At 52.9% G+C, this 24,823-nt stretch overlaps 1 protein-coding gene across 2 annotated transcripts in view; it reads left to right on the top strand.

Moving 5' to 3' along the window:
- The window catches only part of PCSK7 (proprotein convertase subtilisin/kexin type 7), a 68,730-nt gene that overhangs the window by 20,064 nt on the left and 23,843 nt on the right, over nt 1-24,823 (top strand). For both annotated transcript variants that reach the window (XM_048827622.2, XM_048827621.2), the window contains exons 6-8: nt 1,518-1,572; nt 9,044-9,182; nt 12,637-12,737. In XM_048827622.2, coding sequence (XP_048683579.1) covers nt 1,518-1,572; nt 9,044-9,182; nt 12,637-12,737 — 295 coding nt within the window. The remainder of the gene's footprint in view (nt 1-1,517; nt 1,573-9,043; nt 9,183-12,636; nt 12,738-24,823) is intronic.

Genomic DNA, 24,823 nt, shown 5'->3' with positions numbered 1-24,823 from the left:
TTAAAATGCGCAAGAGAGGTTGCTCCCTTTGCTCGGTGGGATAATGTCTGCTGGAAGGAACAGCCGGTCTGGGGACGCACCAGCTGTTTGGGGCCGGAGGCGAGGGATTCTCCTGGTGTCTGGCTCAGGAGATGGGGATACCCGGAGAGATGCAAGAGCACTTTGCAGATCTCTGGCACCTTTCATTAAAAGGCTTTGAAGGCCCCAGTGAAGCCCCTGGAGCCTCCCATGAGATGGGTTGGCATTGCTATCCCTGCTGGGAGGATGGGAACTGAATGGCAGAATCCTGGCGCTCTGGCTTCCAGTGTGTTGCTCTGAGTGCTAGCCCACACTTCTGTCCTCCCAGTCCTGTCCTGGGCTTTGGACCTGGGACCCCGCGGAAAGCGCCAGGGGGCTCTTAGCGCTGCACTGGGAGGCTTGGCCCTGGTGTCCCGGGGGCTGAGCTTTAATGAAGCCATGTAGTGTGTTTCCTCCTGGCGGCAGAAGAGTCCACACCACAAACACAGCCGCCGTGGCGGGGGCCAGGGTCTGTGCGTTCTCAGCAAGGGCCTGTCTGGAAGGAAGGCAGGAGCTGGCCATGGGGACATGGGCTTGGGCCTGCATATCTTTTGGAATCAAGCTTTCCAAGTGTCTTCTGCCCCAGCCTGCCTTGCCAGGAGTCCTGCACAGTTGAGCCAGGTGGAGGTTTGCAGCCCATCATATTTCAGAGGTGGGGCTATGACTTTATTGTTCCTAATAGACATATCGGTGCTGTTGAAGGCTGAAGTACACCGTACTCGGTGCTCCTGGATGGGAGTCCGTCTCTGGGCCTGTCCACTGGGAGATTTTAAAATTGCTCCAACTAAACTGACTGTAAAACCAGCTAGAGCTGTGGGGTAAACCCAGTTAAGGCGGCTTGACCTATTCTTAATCAGCCAGCTTCCAGACAGGTGTAGACCGGCCCCCCTGTGACACCCAGCCTTGTGTGAGGGTGAGGCTTACAAAGGGGAAACTGGAGCCCAGAGGCACCCTGCGTGGGAGGTGCATTGTGAGCTGGAGTGTCTGGGGAGAATAACCTTTCCCAAAATCAAACCTTCCCTCCCTTGGAATCAGACCCGGAGCGTGGTGTGAACATGAGGGCAGGTTCCGACGGCCTGGGGCCCCCTCAGATGGATGGGAAAGTGCCGTATGCTCAGCTCCCAGATGGCTGAAAGCTGGTCCTGTCTGACCGGTGCTTGGGGGCCTCTGTGCAGGTTTTGCATATAACCGGCACTAGCCTGCCCACTGGTTGGCAGATTGGATAGAAGGTGGCCATGGAGACTGAGCTCCTTTCCTGCCTAGAGGTGGGCCGTGCTGGACAGGGTAGGGCTGCATATGGGAAGCTGCTCCTTGACCTGTCTGTGCTGCATCTGTCCTGTGGACAGATAAAGGGCTGCCAGTCGGGCACCTTTTCCCAGCACTGCAGTCACGCATGAAAACTTGAATTCAAAGCAGCGTCCCAAGGTGACTGTGTCTTTTCATGGTGTCTCTCTTCACAGCTGGGGTCCGGATGATGATGGCAAAACTGTGGATGGCCCTCACCAGCTAGGAAAGGTATAAAAGAACTGAGCCTGCCCCAGAGCGACCACCTTGCTGGGAAATGCCTTGCCAGGCTGGAGCCTGTGATTCTCGGTTTGCCTGAAGCCCAGAGCAGGAGGGACTGCCCTGTGGTGCAGAAAGCTCTTGTGCGACCCCATCGTGCAGCACACAGCACCCCAGGTCACCATGCCACAGGGACAGCTGTTGTTGCCTCAGAAAGGGTGACAGCCGGGGTTGTAGGGGATGGTGACTTGAAGTTCCAAGGAAAGGTTCATCTCACATAGACTCTCAGCCCCTTTGATACTTAACAGCTTTTGTAGCAGTGAGTGGCTAGAATCCAAGGAGTGCAACCTCAGAAAGCCTGAGAATGAATAAGGGACTCAGGCAGAGTATCCAGACCCTGATGAGTGGGATAAATGGCAGAGGGAGTCAGTCTGGAAGGGGCATGTAAAGGTTTTTAAGATGCCCCTGCCTGAGAGAAAGAGGTGGCTGGAAAGGAAAAGAAGGAAGGAGTGATTTTTGGATTAATCCACCTGGGGGCTGGCTGGGCTTTCCTCCCCTCTCCCTAGAACGGCTGGTCTGGCTGCTGCTGGAGTGCAGAGGTAATTTGGCCCCTGGCAGACTCTGTAATCCAGCTCCACTGCTTGTTAAAACATTCTGTCAGGTCTATGAACAGCCCCTTCACTTCTTGCAAACAACTATAAGTTATTGTGGCTGTGGGCTGAGGGTTTCTCTATATTTAGTCACTGCTCGGCCCTGCAGCAGGAGAGCCTGCGCTGTTACTGAGCAGCAAATGAAACACCCCCCAAAAATGCAGGCAGAAGCCAAGCTGCTGACTCTGATGGAGATCAAGGCCTGGCCCATTTCCGGCCCAAATGCATCATTAAGACACTGATGCTCTTGGCTTTTGCTAAAAAGTGAGCATTTATCACAGCCATGCTGTGCACTAGCTCCCCATCCATGCGCCTGCCACCCAGTGACTTACTAATGTGAGTAAGAGCTACAGGATCAAGCCCCTAGTTTTTATCCATAGAGTACTTGATGGGCAAGAGCCTGGCTGACCCAGGGACTGCCTCTCCATGGGCCTGATCCAAAGCACATTAAAGTCAGGGAAAATATTCCCATTGATTTCAGAGGTTTTGGGATCAGAGCCTGTCACGGAGTCCCTGGGCGATGCTCTGGAACTGCTCCCCATGAAGTCAGTCAGGACTCTGGGGTAGTCGCCTTTCTGTGAGCAGCCTGTCTTCAGGACACACAGCTCACACAGCTTCCACCTTCCTGGGTCTGACCTCAGAGCATTCAGCATCCTCTGCCTCTCCGTGCGCTTTCCCCCAGCGAGTCCGCTCAGGCGGGGCTCCTGGGGAAGCCAGAGGGTCCTGCACCCCAACTTTGCAGTCAGACGTGACTCTCAGCCAGCCAGTAAAACAGAAGGTTTATTAGACGACAGGAACATGGTCTAAAACAGAGCTTGCAGGTGCAGAGAACGGGACCCCTCTGCTGGGTCCATTCTGGGGGGCAGTGAGCCAGACAACCACGTCTGCCCTTCACTCCATGTCCCAGACAGCCCCAAACTGAAAACCCCTCCAGCCCCTCCTCCTCTGGGCTTTGTTCCTTTCCCGGGCCAGGTGGTCACCTGATTCCTTTGTTCTCCAACCCTTCAGCTCTCACCTTGCAGGGGGGGAAGGGCCCAGGCCATCAGTTGCCAGGAAACAGGGTGTCGGCCATTCTCTGTGTCCAGATCCCTGCACACACCTGCCCTCTAGGGCTCTGCAATGATCATACACCCTTACCCCACCACCTAGATACTTAAGAACTGCATAGGGGAAACTGAGGCACCCCCACACTATTCAGAGGAAACATTAAGAACAGGCCCACTTCGTCACATCTCTCCCCCCTTCGAGATCGAACTGAGCGGGGTCACTTTACCCGGTGACCTGGGGAAGTTTGAAGCCACCAATGTTCCCATGGATGCCCCAGCATCTCTCCCGTTCCTTGGTAGGAGTTACACCAGGCCCTTCCAGTTTCACGCCCTCCCTTAGGTCGGGGGTGGTCGATAGCACTAGCAGGCTGCATGTGGGAAGGTTTCTGCAGCCCATGCCCTTTGGCCACCCCAAAACCCCAGGGGGTCAAACTGGGATTGGGTTTTCTCCCAGAGCTCCAGTCTGGAGGGCTGCAATTCGGGCTCTCTTGGTTAAGGGCCCCCATCTTGACCTGGGCCACATACTGTTCACTTACAGAACTAGCATGGAGACATCCCTTTCCCAACAACCTTGTCTCCCCAACAAGCTGGCCAAACACAGCCACTTGGTTATAGGACGGTATACCTTTCTTAATAGCTTTCACTCCATCTGAGACCTTCTCAAAGCTCTCCACACTGGATCTTTCAACAGGAAAGTCAGTGGATCCATTCCCAACAGAAAATTTCTGGCTGTTAGGAACTGAAACTTTCTTGATTAAATCACTTTCACACCCTTCAGTGGCAGTAAACTGCTTGCAAAGACTCCATGAGGATTCCTTTCCCGAGGGCTTTTCTATGCAACAATTCACCCCCTCCCAGAAATTCTGCTCTTACCCTCTTTACCTAGGGCTTGCTCTAGGGGAACACTTTCCTGAGCAACTACAGACTCTTTCTGGGTCTCCCTTACATCCAGAATCGCCTCTGGCCCATCAGGCGGATTCCTACACAATCCCCTTTCATGCAAACTTACAGACTTCCTAGATAAAAGGTTAGAAGCATTCTCCTTCCCTTTGCCACACACAAGTTCAGGAATCTTTTCCTTCTTGCTACAGGTTTCCACACCCTCAGTAGGTTCCACAATCACATCACCTTCCTGCTCTCCTTGTGCCCTGGCTAGGATCTCACCCTGATTAGACAGAGTTGCTACACCCTTTCCAACAACACACTAGCAACAGGCAAAATACAAGCACCAGAATTGTCTGGTCTCGGGGATTTTACATAGACCCTAACTGGATGCGACCTAGTTACAGGGCCATTCTCCCGAGCAGACAGAAACTTAGGACCCTTCCCTTCCTGGGCTTTAGCTGAATCCAGAACCAGCTCTGAGACAACTGCATGACCCTCAACCATCACAGGCTGAAAGGCCCCTTCTGTCTGCTCCACAGACCAAGAAGAGCCGGACACACTTTCTCCTTTACCAGACACACAGGTTGGGATCTCATTCCCTTTGTCCCAGCACACAAGGCTGGTCACAGACAACTGCTTGGAGATCAGGGTAGCTCCCTCCATAGGCAAGTCAATACCCCTGACAGAGAGACCCATTTCCTTCACTGTCCCAATTCTCCACCCAGCTAACAGGTAAGGTCCAGGGACTCTCATCTTCCACTCTCCTCGCCTTCCCACCCTGCTGACTGGACACAGCCATCAGCTCACAAGGCTGCCTAGGCTCATCCAAACTTCCCTTACCAAGCACCTTGCCACTCCCCACAGATCCCCTGCCCTGCCTGTGTCTCCCCCCACTCAGCTGGGGTCTCAGCTCCCACTGTGCTCAGCACTGCCCTTGCTGTCCCAGTGGGGGCAGGCCACTGCTTTCCTCACTGCATCAGAGCCAGCGAGAGTCCCCAGTCTGGTGTGCAAGGGGGCAGGGAGCATCTCTCTGTCCCACCGAGTCCCAGGGGTCTGGTTACAGGCAGGCAGGTAGCCTGAGCCTAGCGGCTCCTCCCTGCTGCCAGCCAGGTCATCTGCATTTTCACTGACCATTTCCCTCTCCACCGATTGGTTCCCTGGATTCAAATTCAAACCCTCGGCAGTTACAGGAGCAGGGCCTGGATCCTGTCCCAAAGAGACACAGTCACCCCACAACAGGGTCTCGCAGCTGGTGTCCTGGGGCACCCCAACGGCCAGCCAGCCCCACCCCTCCTGGGTCTGCACAGGGATCTGGGCCATAGGCAGGGCGAGGGGCTTCGTCCCTGGGACCCTCACCCAGCTCACACAGGCCCTCAGCCTCTGAGGCTGCACCACCCAGGGTCTGACACCAGTTCTCTCTGTCCCAGGATCTCGCCACCCCAGGAATGTCTCCCCATTGACCATCCCCTTCCGCTCCCACTGGGGGTCCGAGGGGCCTGACCCCAGGGAACTCCACACAGACATATAGGTTGGGGTCAGGAGTGGGAGCCTGTCCACCTCCCCACCCATCTGGCTGATGGAGTCTGTGGCCTTGGGACCCAGCAAGGGAGCTAGACACCGGGGCTTTTCCGCAGGGTCCCCCTGGTTCAGATCTCCAGCCTGCTCAAAGGCAGTGAGGTGGGCATCCACACCCCCCCCCTTAACTAGGGGCAGCAATTTAGTCTCGAGGTTCCCTGCGGAACTGGCCCCCCGGGATCTATCCCCACTCACCCCGGGGAGGTCCCCTCGGCCTCTCCGCCCCACCACCGCCAGTTCATCCTGCTGCTGCTTCTGCAGCTCTTTCTCGGGCTCTCGCTGTCTCCCACGGTCCTCTTGCTCTCTCAGACTCCGCTCCAATCCCGTCCGTCTCGATCCCCCGATGGGGAACCCGATCGTGAAGACCCCCGTCTGGTCGGGGACAGGAGTCTTGGCGATGCCTGGCTCCCGCTCCAGCTGCTCCCAGATCCTGCTATAGCCCCAGTTGGGGTCAGGAATCTGTTCCTTAGAGCGGTCATCCTCCTCCAGCTGCACGATTAACTCTGCTTTGGTGAGCTTTCCAATGCTCAACCCTCTCTTTTTGCACAGGGTTACAATGTCCTTCTTAAGGAGACGGTGACAGGCCATCACTCCGCTCCTCCCAAGTTGTTGTGGACTCACAGGCCCGTGTGCTCTCAGCTCCCCACGGTTTCCAGGGAGAACCCCTAGTGTGCCAGCCCTTCTTGAGGTCACCACCTCTTTGCCAGGGTCGAGCTGCAGACTCCTCCGCCCCTTGGACTGCTCGCTGCAGTCCCCAGGGGAACCCTGTTACTGCACAATCCTTCTCGCTGGTCACACACTCCCAGGGGTTAACCGCCCCCCGAAACCGCTCCTCTCTGAGCCTTCAGCAGGCCTGGTCCTCGGCAATCCCCCTTCGTGTTACTGCTCCCCAGTCACTTACTGCAGGAAGCACCATCCACGGGGTGCAGTACATCCCACCGCTGCCACCAGTTGTCACGGAGTCCCTGGGCGATGCTCTGGAACTGCTCCCCATGAAGTCAGTCAGGACTCTGGGGTAGTCGCCTTTCTGTGAGCAGCCTGTCTTCAGGACACACAGCTCACACAGCTTCCACCTTCCTGGGTCTGACCTCAGAGCATTCAGCATCCTCTGCCTCTCCGTGCGCTTTCCCCCAGCGAGTCCGCTCAGGCGGGGCTCCTGGGGAAGCCAGAGGGTCCTGCACCCCAACTTTGCAGTCAGACGTGACTCTCAGCCAGCCAGTAAAACAGAAGGTTTATTAGATGACAGGAACATGGTCTAAAACAGAGCTTGCAGGTGCAGAGAACGGGACCCCTCTGCTGGGTCCATTCTGGGGGGCAGTGAGCCAGACAACCACGTCTGCCCTTCACTCCATGTCCCAGACAGCCCCAAACTGAAAACCCCTCCAGCCCCTCCTCCTCTGGGCTTTGTTCCTTTCCCGGGCCAGGTGGTCACCTGATTCCTTTGTTCTCCAACCCTTCAGCTCTCACCTTGCAGGGGGGGAAGGGCCCAGGCCATCAGTTGCCAGGAAACAGGGTGTCGGCCATTCTCTGTGTCCAGATCCCTGCACACACCTGCCCTCTAGGGCTCTGCAATGATCATACACCCTTACCCCACCACCTAGATACTTAAGAACTGCATAGGGGAAACTGAGGCACCCCCACACTATTCAGAGGAAACATTAAGAACAGGCCCACTTCGTCACAGAGCCCATCTGCAAATCCCTGAGAGTGCCCTGCGGCTGTTCTGGGGAAGGTGTGCAGCGCACCTCGGGGAAGGTCTTGGGAGGCCGAGGCTGTGAGTGGAGCTATGGAACTCCCTGCCTCTGGAAACCGGGATGGACACATACCTCATCTCTTTGCCCAGGCGTTCCCTTGAAAAAGGGGAGGCTGCCCAGTGGCCATTGAACTTGTTCCTTCCAGAGCCCTTTCTGCAGAACAGCCCATAAAATGCACGCTAACCAGAGAGGGATGGAAGAACATTGTCCCAATTCCCTAACAGCCTTCACCCTTTACTACCTTGTACATTGTATTTGATGCCTACAGTGTACAGTGATGGGCTTAGCTAGATGATGCCTCCTTTGGAGTGAGCGCCTAGAAATTCAAGTGCACGGCTCGTGTTTAGCTCTCAACTAACACAGGATGGGATGGCGCTCTCTGCAGAGTTCGTCCTGCAATGCTGTTGCTGCATCTCGGTAACCACAGAACAACAGTTGTGTTGCAGCTCGGTGGCGTGGATACAGATGCCTTACAGCATACATCTCTGTCACGTTGTGGTTCCAAATGGATTCCAGTTGTACCTGTTCATTTATTCTTTCCCAGCATTCATAGGCCGTCCAGAATGCTGAGACAAGCACCTGGCTCTCTAGTAGCTACTTCGCACCTCTGTAGCACAGTTTGTCCCAGGATCTCAGAATGCGTATAATAGACGCAGCCTCATGCCGCTGCTGGGAGGCAGGAGGAATTACCTTTGCTTCCTAGTTGGGTAAACTGAGGCACAGAGTGGTTTTGACTGACTTCTGGTCAAACAGTAAGCTGGGAATTGTAGCCAAAGGGTATTGACTCCCAGTTTCCAGCTCTAAGTGCCAGGACACAGTATCTTAGAACATAATGACAGGTTTCAGAGTAGCAGCCGTTTTAGTCTGTATCCGCAAGAAGAAAAGGAGGACTTGTGGCACCTTAGAGACTAACCAATTTATTTGAGCATAAGCTTTCGTGGAAAACACTGAATGCATCCGATGAAGTGAGCTGCAGCTCACGAAAGCTTATGCTCAAATAAATTGGTTAGTCTCTAAGGTGCCACAAGTCCTCCTTTTCTTAGAACATAATTGCTCATCAGAGGGGTCCATGCAATTAACTCTTTACTAGGTGCTAGGGTCACTGTCTGTGCCTTTGGAAGGACTGCCACCTCTGGGTTGGAACATGGGTGCTGCGAATGGAATCCAGCAATGTTACACAATAACGAGTTTAAGACAGATTACCTTCTCCAGCTGAACCTGCAGGGAGAATGTAAGAAAGCAGAACACGATTCAGATCAACATAGTCAAAGCAGAGAAATATGCACATCAGAGTCCGAAAGCTCTTTGATGTAAACTTGGTTAGCTGAGTTCAGACCTGGTGTAAGCAGGTTCAACTCCATTGGCTTCAATGGAGATTCATCCTCTTATTCCAAGTCTGAAATTGACCCAGCATTTGCTGGTGGAAATGCTTTATAAAAGCACCTCGTTTCAGCAGGGCAGGGTGCAGAGCTGGGTATTTTATGGTTTCTGGCTGTAATTGTGCCGGTAAGCCTGGATAAGGGAACAACAGGAACTCACTCTTTAGCAGTAACATGTCTTTTCTCTTCCCCAGGCTGCCTTGCAACATGGGGTGATTGCTGGTCGCAGGGGCTTTGGAAGCATTTTTGTCGTGGCCAGCGGCAATGGAGGGCAGCACAATGACAATTGCAACTACGATGGTTACGCCAACTCCATCTACACCGTCACTATAGGTAACCTGCCGTGTGCCTGTAACCCGGCCCCACTCATCTGAGCGCTGGCGATTGCTGAGCAGCACTGCGAGTTGCCAGGTCTGCTCTCCAGTATGACCCCAGCAAGGAGCTGAGCTCAGAGTCCTCTCCGCAGTCTGTGTGGCTGCAGGCACCGACTTTAGGGCCTTGGCACAGAGGTGTGCGTGAAAGGCTCTTGCTGCTGCTTGGAGGGAATACTTGTGCCATGCCCTAGAGAAAGATTGTAAAGACGAGAATGACGACTCTTTCTTTTTTAAGGAAAAATATAATCCGGCTTCTCTAGGGCAGAAGCTGAGTGAGGGGTGGTAAAATCTGTGAAATGGGAAGTAGAATTAAGCTCTTCCCTGTAGAGCTTCCAGCCATGAAAAAATACTTTGGGGTCTAGTTTCTCCTCCATTCCTTCCAGAGATCACCCACGTAATGTCCCTGTCTCTGTCAGAGCTGTTTGCACTGAAAGTCATCATGCAGCAATCGAAACCTACCAAACAGCAGCTGTTCTAATAGAGATCACTGAGCCATGACCCCAGAATGGCTGATTCAGGGGTTTACCCCAAAGCCCAGGTTCATGACGACAACAGCAACCCAGCCCTGTGACAGACTAGCATGCGAGGAGCTGAACAGTAGGCAATGGGCACTGGCTGGCATAGCCTGCTAAACCGGTACCACCGCCGAAGGAAACTGGTAACTCCTGCCCTCAGCATCCCATTTGGAAATTCCCAGATTCCCTGCATCCCCAAGTTCTGGTCATGCGAGGGTCTCCCTCCAGGCTGCCTAGAAATTCCATATCTGACAGGGCACTTCTGTAAGAGTGAGTGGCAGGGGGAGGTCTGAGGCCTGGCTCCCTGTGAAAAGCACTTTGAGATCCTTGGATGAAAGAGAAGTGCTTCTTCAAGTGTGAGAGAGTCTGCCAGAGCCATTACATCCCGTCCTGTCTGATTGCAGCTCTTCCTCAATGCTTCTTTCCCAGATTTAAATACCCATTTGCCTGGGGAGGTGGACCAGGATGGTGGGGGTGGGGGAATGACAGAAGCTATAAGATTATAGGCTTCTGGGACACCATAAACAGTTTATAGCACATTCATTTTGAACAAGTAGCTTTATCCCTTGCAATGAGCCTTCATTTCTGCAGCATCCCTGCTGTGTGGGGTTTTAGCTCCTAACCCCGCCCCCGTTGTCTGCCCGTGACAACGGATGGCTCTGTAAGCTCTGGGGCCCAGGAGGTATGCAGGTGATGTGGGCTCCGCAAATGAAATGTAACTCTGTGATTGATGGCTTCTATTTACTGCAGCTACTGTAGGGCCAGCAGGGAGAAAATGCATATTAAAATCTGTGCTCTCGCTGCAGAATGCACAGTTAATGAGATGTCACCAGTATCTTCCCCGCTTGCCTTCCTCCCTTGCATTGCAGGATTTTGCTGCTTTCAGTTTTGCTGAATTACTGAAACTTTCCCCTGCAGGCAATAGTTCAGCTTTGCCCTGCATGTGAGTTAGCGAGGAGGAAGGCAGCACGGTCTAAGGAATGGCACACGGGGCTAGGTACCAGGAACAATTGCCCATTCTTGCTGTACAGCCTCTGGCAAGTCACTTCACTGCAGCTTTTTCCCCAGGTATAAAGTGGAAGTAACTTGCCTGCGTCTCATAGATGTCGGGGCTGATTAATTGTTGTGAAGGGCTAATTAGTAAGACATCCAAGTAGCTGCCTGTGTTGACGATGATAATACAGAGAAATGCAACAAGTCCTCCCCTCCCTTGCTCCCAATGTATGAGAGGGGTTTTTCCATTCAGTTTAATATCCAAGATATTTCTGAATCCTGGGGAGGGAACGGGTGTGTTAAGGATGGGGGGGCAGGAGTTGCTTCTTCATGAGACTTGACCAGTGTAGCTATGGATAGAAAAATTACTGAGCAACATAGCAGGCTGAGAGCTCTGCTTCTCGTCATCTGCTGGTATTTCACTGAATAAAATGAGGCTTAATATGGTAAATGTCTCTGGGAATTTCTTCCTGGAGGCCAAGCAGGGTATGTGTTTGCTGTAGGGCCCCTGTTCGGACACTGGAACAGGTTGGCTTTGTGGGAGGGTACAGGCAGCAGCCCCAGCCCTGTAGGCCGCCGGCTGTAGGTATGTGTCCGTGCAGCAGCGCCGTCTCACGATTCCAGAATGCACCCGGGCCTGTGTTCCAGACCCGGGCATGACGGGCAGCGTGCACAGGAGATAGCTGTGTGGTAGTCTACCATGCCGGTACTTAGCTCCTGACGAACAGTAATTTGCTGTGGGTATTATTCTCCCCATTATACAGCTGGATAAACTAGGGCGCAGAGAGGGGAAGTAACTTGTCTAAAATCCCAGGAAGTCCCTTGCAGAACTGGGATTAGAATCCTGTTCTCCGGGTGCTGGTTCTGTGATGTCACCGCGAGCCCAGGCTGCCCCTCAGTAGATCCCATAGTAACGCTGTCTTTCATGGAGACTGAGGTGTTGAGCGAAGACCATCTTGGGATAGTTCTGGTTTTGTAAGCAAATTGCTTTAATTGATATTTTCTATGTGCTTTCTGAGAAGGAATTTGCCAGTTGTTCAGACTAGACCATCGTGTGTGTAGGTGCATGCCAGATAGTGACTGGTGAAACCCAGAAGGGTTGGAGGCTTGCTTTGGATAAGCCCGTCTTCAAACTGCTGAGCACTGCTCAAAATTCAAAAGTCCTCTGGATTTTCCATCTTACAAACTGCATCATAAGGGATACCCTCCTGGCCCCATCTCCTTCCCAACATCCTATTCCCCTGCTTGGCTTCCAGCAGGTTTCCTTCTGGGGATTGCTGGCGATCCATGGTCCAGGCACTGTGAGAGCCAGTGTACTACTAACTATTGAGCTCAATTGCTCATCTGCAAACTCCCAATATCCTCCTGGTCCCCAACCTGCCCTGGAGGGAAGGGAGCAACCGGAGGGGTGACGTGGCCATGGGGTAACTGGCCTGAACAGTGGGTGCCCGTGAGCTGTTTGGACTCCGATAGCCACCTCCCTAGAGGGAGCGTTACACAGAGTAGGACTTCCCCACTGATCAGGGCTCGGGCGAAGGGTGGAACGACCAAGCTTGTCTCAATTTCCTTGGCAGGGTCACAAAGAGGATAAGACTTGTTTGGGCATAACACTATGTGGAAGTTAATTCTGGGCCCTTTTGTAGCAGGCCTTCTGCTCACTTGTGAAACTTTCCCGCACAGGCCGGTGTGCGTTGAAACGCAAGGATTGTCAGCGGTTCGATATGTGACTTGGTTTCTCCTGGAAGTGCGGAGTTCTAGAGTCTGTCACTTTTTTGGAGTGAAAAATCCAGCCACCATCTCAAGGGGGAAGGCTGAGAAGTTGCCTAGGAACTGAGCAGCTGGGACGTGTAGTGAGAGAGGCAGCAGCCCCTGGAGCTTGACGTGTTCTCCTTCGCTTTTCCCCAGGTGCGGTGGATGACGAGGGGAACAGGCCGTTCTATGCTGAGGAGTGTGCTTCCATGCTGGCAGTGACCTTCAGCGGCGGGGATAAGTTGAGGAGGAGCATTGTGAGTAATGCATAAGCCAACTTCTTCCCTCCTACCCTCTTAGCCAGCTTTGAGCGGCTGCCGAGCGGTCTGGCCCCACGGTCTGCTCTCAGCAGTAATGAGCTGAGCCTGGAGGAGCTGGGTGGGCAAGAGCACGAGCACATCTCCCATCTGGTTGTTCCCTGCCAAGGTGAGCACCCAGAATAAATAGACCAGATTCTGGCCCCTGCTACCGTCCCTCTGTGCCGCTGCAGCCATGCCTGTGAAGTTGCTCTAGCTGTTGGGATTCCTCCAGCTGGCAGGATCCCCAGACGGCATAAAGCTGGAGTACCAGGCCATCCCAAGCCCTGGCCATGATGTTGGGGGTGTCACCAGGGCTGCTGTGCTTGTTCCTGACGGGTATCACAGCCCAGCTGGATGCTGTTAGAGCCAGCACATGGGAGCACAACACCAACTAGAGCAGGGGTGGGCAGACTACAGCCCGCGGACCGTCCTGCCAGGCCCCGGAGCTCCCGGCCGGGGAGGCTCACCCCTGGCCCCTCCCCTGTTGTCCCCCCTCCCCTGCAGTAACGCCGCCTTGCGCCTGACCACCTCACAGGCTTTCAAATAAGCCTGTCCTGCCCCTCTGAGCGGCAGGGGAAGGGGGAGGTTGGATAAGGAGCAGGAGGCCCCGGAGGATAGTCAGGGGACAGTTGGATGGGGCTGAGGTTCGGGGTGGGGGGAGGAGACAGGGAATGGGAGGGGAGGTCCCGGGGAGGGACAGGGAGCAGGGGGAGTTGGATAGGGGGTAGGGTTCCGGGGGGCAGTCAGGGGACAGGGAGCAGGGGCGTTGGGTAGGCGTGGGAGTCCTGGGGGGCCTGTCAGGGGGCGGGGGTGTGGATAGGGGGCAGGGCAGTCAGGGGACAGGGAGCAGGGGGGGTTGGATGGGAGTGGAATCCCAGGGAGGCAGTTAGGGGCAGGGGTCCCAGGAGGGGGCGGTCAGGGGACAAGGAGCAGGGGGGGTTGGATGGGTTGGGGGCTCTGAGGGAGGTGGAAGTGGGAGGGGGCGGATAGGGGGCGGGGGCCAGGCTGTTTGGGGAGGCACAGCCTTCCCTACCCAGCCCTCCATGCCGTTTTGCAACCCCGATGTGGCCCTCAGGCCAAAAAGTTTGCCCACCTCTGAACTAGAGACCACAGGGATCAGGGGAGTGTAAAGGGGTACAGCCACCTTTTGCCATCTTTCTCCTGCCCCCAACTCCTCCAGGGTACGGGGCTGAAGCCAGCTCAGTAGACCTGTGGCTCTAGCCCAGAGCGGGAATTAACCATTCCCATCCCAGGGCAAACCAATGGTCCCCGTCGTTTGGTGTGCCGTCTGAGAGAGTGGCCGTTGCGGGATATATCAGAGAAAGGCATAAAATCCCAATGCCAGACCGTTGTGGGGGGGCCCTTCGCCAGCTGCGAGTCAAGCATGAGTAATGAAAGCCCTTCTAATTTTCCAGCTAGCGAGCGCTGGCATCTCTGCGACATGCTGTTGTGTCTCAGAGGTGGGCGCGAGCCCGCGTTGAACCCACTCCGCTGTTGGCTCCAGGATCCTGGAGCAGGGAGCGTCACATGACAACACGTGTCTGTCTGGGGTTTGTTCTTTATTTGCTTCTGCTGGAGTGTGGCTGGCTCACTATGTGCACCAGCCTGCGAGGTACCGGTGTGCTCAGGACCATGGCGTGCTGGAGCCCGGGTTCCCCTTGCAGCAGCGGGGCAGGAGGCTGTTGTCCTTGGGGGTGGCTGCCGTCACTAGAGATAAATGGGTGAGTCCTGCTCACCTGTCATGGGCAGCCAGTCTAGATGTAGGAGCTTTGGACCCAGTTCCTCCTCCTGGCTTGCAGCACAGCTTAACTAACTGAGAGCTGCAGAGCTGGAGGAAATACAGTTCACCATCACTAACCTGTCTAGTCGCCCTGCCTGAGCCCACTCACCCACGGGGTCATCTCAGCAGGCATTGGGACTGCTGGTGCCACAGCACAGAAAGCAATTAGGAGAAGCACTGGGGAGAGGGGGCACTTGTTTCGGTCTAGCTCCTACAGACATATTGCCCAGTGGGTGATCTGTTTATTTCCTGTCAGGCAGCCCTCTCTCACCAGCACGTGTGGATCATTGCGTCCGGAGAGTACTGCCCCTCCACATGCTTGCCCATGTCAAATTTTGTATCTAAACAGATTCTTAGTGGGAAACCTAAACACACATTTTTGTCCTAAAGCATCAAGAGGGTGTTGGCTTTAACGGGACTCTGGCTACACTCCAAAGCAGCTTCTTCATGCTCCCTCCTCCCCCGCTTCTGTCACCATCATTAATGGGCTGTGACCACTGTTCCCTCTCAGCTGTGCGTGTGTGCGCGTGCACACAGATCCTAAACTCCGCATACACGGCAAAACACTGTGCGCACAAAAATTTGCACAGAAGAAATTTTTTGCACACAATGCCTGTCAAAAATTTGCACAGAAGAAATCTTTTGCGCATACGGCCTGTCAAAAATTAGAGGGAACATTGGCTATGACCCTATGTTAGAAAACTGTGTTCTGACTTTGCTTTCCAAAGGGGAACACACGGCAAGAGACTGTCCCGTCACAGGTGGATCTCGGCTGTGCGCAGGCTGCCTGGTCCCCGTGGCTGTGCTGCACCAATCACTGAGGGTATGTCTACACTACGAAATTAGGTCGAATTTATAGAAGTCGGTTTTTTAGAAATCGGTTTTATATATTCGAGTGTGTGTGTCCCCACAGAAAATGCTCTAAGTGCATTAACTCGGCGGAGCGCTTCCACAGTACCGAGGCAAGCGTCGACTTCCGGAGCGTTGCACTGTGGGTGGCTATCCCACAGTTCCCACAGTCTCCGCTGCCCATTGGAATTCTGGGTTGAGATCCCAATGCCTGATGGGGCTAAAACATTGTCGCGGGTGGTTCTGGGTACATATCGTCAGGCCCCTGTTCCCTTCCTCCCTCCGTGAAAGCAAGGGCAGACAAGTGTTTCGTGCCTTTTTTCCTGAGTTACCTGTGCAGACGCCATACCACGGCAAGCATGGAGCCCGCTCAGGTAACCGTCACCCTATGTCTCCTGGGTGCTGGCAGACGTGGTACTGCATTGCTACACAGCAGCAGCAACCCATTGCCTTGTGGCAGCAGACGGTACAGTACGACTGGTAGCCGTCCTCGTCATGTCTGAGGTGCTCCTGGCCATGTCGGCCAGGAGCGCCTGGGCAGACATGGGCACAGGGACTAAACTTGGAGTGAGTCGACCAGGTCATTCTCTTTAGTCCTGCAGTCAGTCCTATTGAACCGTCTTATGGTGAGCAGGCAGGTGATATGGACTGCTAGCAGTTCTATTGCATCATCTTCTGCCGGGCAGGCAAGAGATGAGGATGGCTAGCAGTCCTATTGTACCATCTTCTGCCGAGCAGCCATGAGATGTGGATGGCATGCAGTCCTTCTGCACCGTCTGCTGCCAGCCAAAGATGTAAAAGATAGATGGAGTGGATCAAAACAAGAAATAGACCAGATTTGTTTTGTACTCATTTGCAAACCCCCTCGCCCCCCGTCTAGGGGACTATTCCTCTAGGTCACACTGCAGTCACTCACAGAGAAGGTGCAGCGAGGTAAATCTAGCCATGTATCAATCACAGGCCAGACTAACCTCCTTGTTCCAATAAGAACAATAACTTAGGTGCACCATTTCTTATTGGAACCCTCCGTGAAGTCCTGCCTGAAATACTCCTTGATGTAAAGCCACCCCCTTTGTTGATTTTAACTCCCTGTAAGCCAACCCTGTAAGCCGTGTCGTCAGTCGCCCCTCCCTGCGTCAGAGCAACGGCAAACAATCGTGCAGCTGAGTTGAGAGTGCTGTCCAGAGCAGTCACAATGGAGCACTCTGGGATAGCTCCCGGAGGCCAATACCGTCGAATTGTGTCCACAGTACCCCAAATTCGACCCGGCAAGGCTGATTTAAGCGCTAATCCACTTGTCAGGGGTGGAGTAAGGAAATCAATTTTAAGAGGCCTTTAAGTCGAAATAAAGGGCTTCATCGTGTGGACGGGTGCAGGTTTACATCGATTTAACGCTGCTAAATTCGACCTAAAGTCCTAGTGTAGACCAGGGTTGAATGAACATGTGGTAGCTGTTACTCGGGTTGGGTCGTTAAGCTGATTGGCTGCCTCTCCTTCCTGAGTTGGGCATGCTTAACCCCCGGCTGTTTGGGGAATATTTTGTCGACTTTTCCTTTTTTGTCAGAAATGACTTGTCACCGCACTATCCTGCTTCCCTGGGCCAAACCTGTGTCCCGGCTTTTGGTGCAGTGCGAAAGCTGGGGCACCAGATCCCCAGCATAGTGCCAGTGAATTTGTGCCAATTTCCACCAGCTCAGGATCTGGCCCAGTATGTTCCCAGTTTGAGACCAGAGCATCCTTGAGTCTTGCCAGCCTGGTGCAGTCTCAGACTGTTGCCCTTACCGGCTCAGGGTGGAAAGAGGTCTGCAAAGTTAACCAGCTCCAAGCAACAGGTGCACGTCCTCTGCATGCATCACCAAGGAAGGCAAGCATCTGCCTCCAGGCCTGCGGATCCAGGCAGAGTCTCTGGTGTTCTGAGCTGGGGAAGCCTGGCTTTTGACCACACTGGCAGGAGTTCTACGTTCTCTCTCCCATTCAGCTAGGCAACAGCTAGAGCTCTTGCAGCATTTTACTGTTTGCAGGTAGTTGTTTAATTTGTGTCAGTGCTCAGTAGTCAAACGGCACTGGGGTCGGTGCTTTCTTCTCGTCCCAGGAGGCCGAGAGTGGGAAATCTTGGCAGCGAGAGGGGCCCTCATCTTTAACCAGCTCTAGCTGTGCCTGCTCCATGACAGCTGGGAAGCAGATTTCCTTCCTCTCTGAGTATTTCTGGGCCCCGTTCGAATGTGCCTTGTGCTTCCTCTCAGTCGTCTGTCGAGGGCCATAGCTCAGGGGAACTTCTGCCTGAGCCATATTACTGGGGAAAGACTCAGCTGAAATTTGTAACAGGAACATGTCCCCTTCTGACCCCTTCTGTTGCTTATCTTTTCAGACAGTTCCCAGTGCCCAGCACATAGCAGGAGCTACCAGCATAGACATGATGTGTGTGATTGATTCCCGGGCCTAGCGGTTGGCCGTGGGGTCTTGTAATGTGGCAGATGGAGAACGTTTTGTACCTCCAACAATTTTGTCATAGCAGCCGCATCCCAAAGTGCACCCATGCATTGCCCACGACCTCGTCTCTCCCAGCAGAGCTGCGTCGGGGCCGTGGAAACCGCACCCTCTGTGTTTTGTGCCATGTGAGCTGTCGGAAGCACAGCTTCCCAGGCACCAGCAGGGCATCTTATTGGAAAGAAAGGGCAGGGCAGCTCAGTACATTTCCAGTGGCCGTGCTGAGTCTGGTGAGACATGATACCACCTTTAAATCAAGCAATGCAGGTAACGGCTCTTCCTCATGCACTTCTGTGTAAGTGGCAGATTCTAGCCATGTGCCTGCGTATCACAGGCAGTCCCTCACCCCAAGCTTGTCCTCCACACTCCCTCCCAAGCTTTTCAATAGAGCCAAAGATTAAACCTCTAGACAGTGCTAGCTTGTCTAAACAACCCTCTGAGCATTCCTGATGCTGGTGTGAGCTTTGGCCCAGCTCTGTATGCTGGAGAGTAAAACAAAATTCCCGTTCTCTGTTCGTGTGGAAAAACCAGGCAGTGCAAACCTAACAGCTGCTGGTCTTCTGTCCTTCATGGGCTATCTCTGAGCCACCTTCCCACAGCAGGGAGTAAGAGAACCAAACAGTGATTTGTCTAGTGGGAACACACACTGCTGGGTACGTCTTCGACGATGCTAGGGATTGCAATAGCTTTTCTATAGAACAGAATCAAATAGATGGAGTTCATAGACCTGCTATGGAGGCAGGAGGCAGACAGTTTGCTTGGCTTCCAGTGGGAACAGGCTTCTCCTAATGCTACTGGCACTTCCTTTAGGCCTGCTTGGCTGTGTTATTTCCAAACAACTAACATTCAGCAGCCACAGTAGTTTGTTTTTATGGGCTGCCGCTCTTTTTAAATACAAGCAAGTGGGAGGGGAGAGATTACCCTGGAGACGAGCCTTGGGAAATCTCAGAGTGTTTCCACTAGCATACATGGAAGAGGGGCATGTCAGTTACCCTTTCTCTCTCCCCCATAGCTCTAGTTCTCTTCTGTTCATGATGCGTATGTGCTGTTCCTGGCTCCTCCGAAGAAACGACCAAGTTCTAAATACATCTGGCAATTTCCCATTGCTCAGGTTTAGCAGTAGTTCTACAAACGAGAACTCTCCAAAAGAGCCAGATCTGTAGCTCTGGATCTGTAACCGGGTCTCTGCTTTGTAAACCAGACTTTGATAACTAATTGGAGCAATTAGGGGGAATGACAGGGTCCCCAAATGGAAATGGGGAACTTGGGGGAGGGGGGGGGGGGGAGTCCGGGAAAATGTAACAATGAAAGAGACCGTGATGAGAGTACAAGTTAACTAGCCACTCAGTTTGTATGCTGAAAAGTAAATGAGCCCGAGAAAGCTTGGTTCATTTCATCTCTGAAAACCCCAGGGGCTAGTGCAAAGAATCAGTGTTTCCGAACTAGAAAAGGCCACATCCCCATCTAAGAAAATGGTTAGACTCAGGGTGCTACAAAAGAAATAAAATCTATAATGGAGCTTAAGTTTTCCTTTAAAGAATAACTTGAATTAATTCACGCTGGCTTGAAAACCACTGGTGCTAGAGAAAAAGAAACGCTTGTCAATTAGGGACTCTGCTATACTTTTCATCTTGGAGTGTGTTGTAGTTTTCATTTTTATGTCCAGCTTCCTCCAAACCTGAGGTCTGTGAGCTCATTTTAAAAAGGCTGACATGCCCTTTCTCCTTAAAGAATGGCCTCGTATGATGATAAAACAGGCACTATGCTTCCATCAAAGGGTCTGAATTGGCGGCCTGTCACAGCCGAGGAATTACACATGATGTAGATCTGTCCTCTCTTTTTACAGTAACATGACCACTACTCCAATAAACCTGTGTCTCTGTTACATAGGGGCATATTAAATATACCCCCGTCTACAGAGAATATTCTCTCCTCTTTGTGCCTTTTAATTGTCCTTTAATAGTATTGGAGTTAATGGTTTTGACAGCCATCTATTTTTCAGACTATAAATGTTCTGCCATTTCCGTTAATGGGAAGAATTTAATCTGGTCTCTGGCATGAACTGCATCTCTGACTGACGTTTGTGGTGCTCGCTGTATTTTTTGTATAAATTTTTTTGTAGAACATACAGTATCTCAGTGCAAATTGCAGCTGTTAGCAGCAGACAAAATGCTTGGGAGTGGAACATAAAAGTCAACAAAGAAAGTCCAGTTCTTGGCAATGGAGGATGCAGTTATATCTCACTGTGAGCGGAGAGGGACAAATGTTTATGCCAGCTTGCCCTGTGCTTTGACCATAACCAAGCTTTAATTGGCTGATTTTATGGCATGATGGAGGACAGAATGATGCACCATTTGGAGCCTTCTCAAGTGAATTTTCTAAGGCTCCCTTGTTTACTTGCATCTTATCTAAGATACCTCTTACAAAGGCCAAATTTTGCTTGGTTACACACCAGGGTAAAGCCAGAACAAATCTGTTGCCTTCAGTGGAGCTAATCTGGAATTACACTCTGCTCTATCCAAAAAAGCAGAACTTGGCCTGGCAGTTTTATTTTCTACCAAGCTCTGACTGCTTTTACCTCTCTCCTGACTGATAGCTGCATTTAGGTAGCTAGGGTTTTATCCACACTGGACACTCAGGAAAGTTAATCCAAATTAACTAACAGTGTGAATTTAAAGTAGATTAGTTAAACTGCATTGAACCCCTGTGTGGATTAATTCTTATTCAGAATTAAAGTGGCCTTAATTCTGTTTATCTTAACTCACTTCCAGATGGAATAACGGCCCTCAGTGCACCAGTCTCTGCAGCTGGGCCTGTCTCTTACTTTGTGTTTCAAAAAGAAATAGCATCAGTTTAATTTTAGCAGGGGAAGCATTAACTCTATTGAAGCTTCTGTGCAGGGCTCAATTGACCCCAGCACCCTCCTTGGAGCAGTGCTAGACCAGCCCCCTTGCTTCAGCTGGCAGGAATCCATGGCTGACAGTCTTACAAAGAGACGGGCATGGTTGGGGCAGGAGATGGCTGGTGTCTGCGCTCAGCCTCCAGGAGAGGGAGGCTCCGTGGCAAAGGTAACTCCTGCAAGTTTTAAGTTCTGTGGCTGCAGGATATGGTGGCCGAAAAGCTGAGCGAAACTGGCCACTAAGCGCTTCCCGGGAAGAATAGGGTGAGCTGGATGGGGGAGAAGCTCCCTGTGTCCCACGTGAAGACTCAGTGCAGGAGGGTGCCAGGTTGGCTGGGTGGTGACCACATGGTAATGACATGAGTGCTGCCGAGCCTCAGCCGAGGCCTTTGCTGAGTTCACAGGAAGTGGAAGGGCGGCAAATGGGGGCTTACCAGGGTTTGGTACTTCCGGCGTAAGCTGCTGGGAAGTCTATGAAAAGCCAGTCCCCCTTAACCTGGGCAACGGAGCCGTGGGAAAACCCACCTGGCAGCCAGGGGGGAAATAGCCGTCCCGCTGCACCCTGGGGGAGACTCAGCTTTCTGGGTTTGGAGAACTGAACTGCTGAGTCAAAAACCATTAGCAGCTCTTGACTGGGGGAGTGAGGGGTGTTCAGCATGGTCTCCAGCAGGAAAAGGAGCTGCGGGAGCAGGGCAGGGCAGGGCAGAACAGGAGGGTTGAGAGGCGAGCATGCCTGTCAAGCTGCCATGGGGGTAGGTGGGTTATTTTGGGCAGAGCTTGTAGGGTTGAGAGCTGGAAGGTGGCTTGGAGCAATGGAGCGATCTGGTCCTGGGCAGCTAAAAAACCAGAGCAGAACTTTTTTCACAGTAGCAGCCATATTAGTCTGTATCCGCAAAGAGAAAAGGAGTACTTGTGGCACCTTAGAGACTAACCAATGTATTTGAGCATAAGCTTTCGTGAGCTACAGCTCACTTCATCTTGTTGTGTGACCCGTGTGACTCCATCCCTGCCATAAGCCAGGCAAGCCCTTTGTGGGCCAGCAGCTGCAACGCTGCACTCTCCTGTTCGTGTGTAGCACGGGTGGGGTGGGGGGGGAGGGAGCTCTGCGCTTGGTCAAAGTGCTGGGCAGACATCCCCTGCAATCCTCACGCCCCAGCCCTCAGTTTAGGGCTGCCGAAACAACTGTGCTTCGGGTGCCCATGGCAAAGCTGCCTGTGGTGTCATTGCAGGAGCACGGTGTCCTCCTGCATCTACGCTGTACGTACCTTCACGGGCAGGCGCCATCAGCCATCTGCTCCAGGACTCTGTCACTATGGCTCAGCACCTGCCCTGGCCACTTAGAGAGCAGTGAAAGCTGCCTTCCCCTGGCTGGAGAGCCCCAGGGAGCTCAGCATGGGGTGGAAAGCAATCCCACGAATAAACACAAGAGCCTGTGTTTAGGAGCATGCGCACCAGGCTATGCGTGGAATTACAAGGCTGCAGCTTGGCTATGGTAAGTGCCAGCCCAGTGCTGTGGTCTCCCCAGAATATGCTAGTCTGGAGTCTTGCCTTCTTGGAATTTATTCATCACAAATACAGAAGCTCTTGAGCCCCTACATGGCAGCTGCAGGGCACTGCAGATCCGGGTATGGGTGGGACACTCTGCACATTGGTAAGGCCCAGTGGCACCCAGCCAGAAACCTCCACTAAGCTCTCTAATCTGAACCCTCCAAATGCTCTACCTCAAACCGCAAGAGTCCTTCCCCCTGGGAGTGCTGACTCCTATCCCCAGGGGAAACGAAGCAAAGAGAGCCTGGAACTGAGCCAGGATGTCAGGGTCCCACTCCCAGCTCTGCTGCTCACTCCCTCTGTGACATTTTGGGCCTCCTCTCCAGGGCTGAGTTAAGTCAGTGACCTTTGTAAAAGGCTCCCTGAGACAGAAGATAGTGGGGAGGTGCAATGTCCCACTAGTCAAAGTTTGCTTGTCTAACCTCCTGAAGGTTAATCCCTACAGCGGCCATACTCTTTGTCCTGGTCAATCCTTTCCTGAGCCAGTTGCCCCTTCCGTCTCCCTACCACCAGAGCCATTGTGTGCAGCACAACAACCTAGTGTGGCCTTGCCCAGACCGCCCGTGGCTGCTTTTCTGCTTAATCCAGTGGTTTAACTGTGAACTCCCAGGGAAATGTTTCCAGACTTTCCCGTTACTAAATCCTGCCCCTTTGTTGTTGTTCCATTTCTGGCTGCGAGTGAGAATGACAAACCTTCCGGCAGCTTGGCCTGCCTGGCTGCAGCTTGGCGTGGGCTCAGCAACCACAAAGAACAAAAGAGTCCCTGTGTGCTGCGAATTCCACAGGCGTCCGGAGAGGAGGTCGCTGGTGCCTTCCTGTGGCTGTTCCAGGGGAGACGGTAGGGTGGTGAACGGATCACACCCCAGCCTGCCTGGAGTTAATAGTGAGCCAAACAGACGTGGGGACTGCATTTGCAAAAGTAGCCACTTCTTTTGCGTGCCCGAGCTGAGAAATTGGAGGCCAGACACTGGAAGGTCTGAGTCATTGAGCGTCTCAGTTGGGCACCCAGTTATCCCAGGTGGGGGACCCAGTCACTGGACACACTTGAGAATTCTGGCCCAAGTGCACTGGGGAGGGAGACACAATCTGCAGTGAGGGGAGTGTTAAGGGCAGGGAGCCCTTTGGCCATTTTTTTACACTCTTGTCACTACCAGTGTTTGCATGGGGGCAGGAGTCAGGGCTCCTGGCTTCTAATCTGAGCTCTGGAGCTGAAACAGCATAGCTAAGTCCCATCACCTCCCCATACCTGTTTCCACAAGCTTAAAATGAGGACTGTATTTACCCATCTTGGTGAAGTGCTTGGAGATTCTCAAGCAGCCGCTGTACAAGTGCAAAGCATCATGATTTATTCTAGTGCCAAAAGCCATAAGGTGTGTGTGAAATGGGAAGTGACTCCAAACAAAATTATCTGAAGCCCTCATCTGTGTGTGTGTATCTGTGTCCGTCCCCCTTTAAATAGTGCCCTTCCTGCAGGAGAGCCGCTGCATTGTTCAGATGCTGTGCGAAGCTCCTGTGAGGAGATGCCCAGCTGGTTGGGTTAGTGGCACATGTGCCAACGTTACATTCTGGCCGGGCTTTCATGCTCTGATTCCCACTCTGACGTTCCTTTGTACAACCGCTCCCCACTTCTCCCCACTCACATGCTTTCCAGTCAGTTTCACGCTTCTGATCACCCTGGGCGGGGCGGGGGAGGACTGAGCGTTTAGGCTGGAATGCATGGCTAGGCTAGTTATCTGAGAGGGCAGGGGTTAATATGCTAGCTACGGGCAAAATGTGCTTGGTAATTGCTGTAGCAATTAGCCCATCCCTTCCTTTTTAGGGCAGACGTCTCACCCCAGTCGAAGGACTTGTAGGGTGGATGGGAGTTTGCAGTCCTTAGTGTGCAAACCGGAGGAAGTTAATGGGCGACATGAGCACAGTCTATAAGTAACTACGTGGGGAACAAATACTGAATAATGGGCTCTTCAGTCTAGCAGAGAATGGTAGAACATGATCCAATGGCTGGAAGTTGAAGCTAGACCAATTCAGCCTGGAAATAAAGCGTAAATTGATAACACAGAGTAATTAACCACTGGAACAAAGTTGTGATGGATTCTCCATCACTGGCAGTTTTTAAATCAGGATTGGGTTTTTTCAATTTCTAGGCACTTGTGAGGCTGGTCTCTGGGCTGTGTGATAGTGGGGTCGGACAAGGTGATCACAATGGTTCCTTCTGGCCTCGGGATCTATGAATCTATTAAATGATAGCACCGGCCTTGCTTTCTAGGTGTACAGCACCTTGCACTACATGGCTGGGTTGCTCAGAGTCCTTGGGGAGTTAGCAGTCCTGTTCCCATTGAAAATCAGTGGGATTTGGGCTCCTTTGAAAATCCCAGTCTATGAGCACTATGACAAACAAACAATAACCCAGTCCCCCGCAAGCATGCCTGTGAAGCAGCCATGGGGGTAGGTGGGTTATTTTGGGGGACTGTAGTGGAGGGA

Source organism: Caretta caretta, chromosome 22 (assembly GCF_965140235.1).
Source record: "Caretta caretta isolate rCarCar2 chromosome 22, rCarCar1.hap1, whole genome shotgun sequence".
Lineage (NCBI taxonomy): Eukaryota > Metazoa > Chordata > Testudines > Cheloniidae > Caretta > Caretta caretta.
This window is presented reverse-complemented; position numbering and strand designations above follow the sequence as displayed.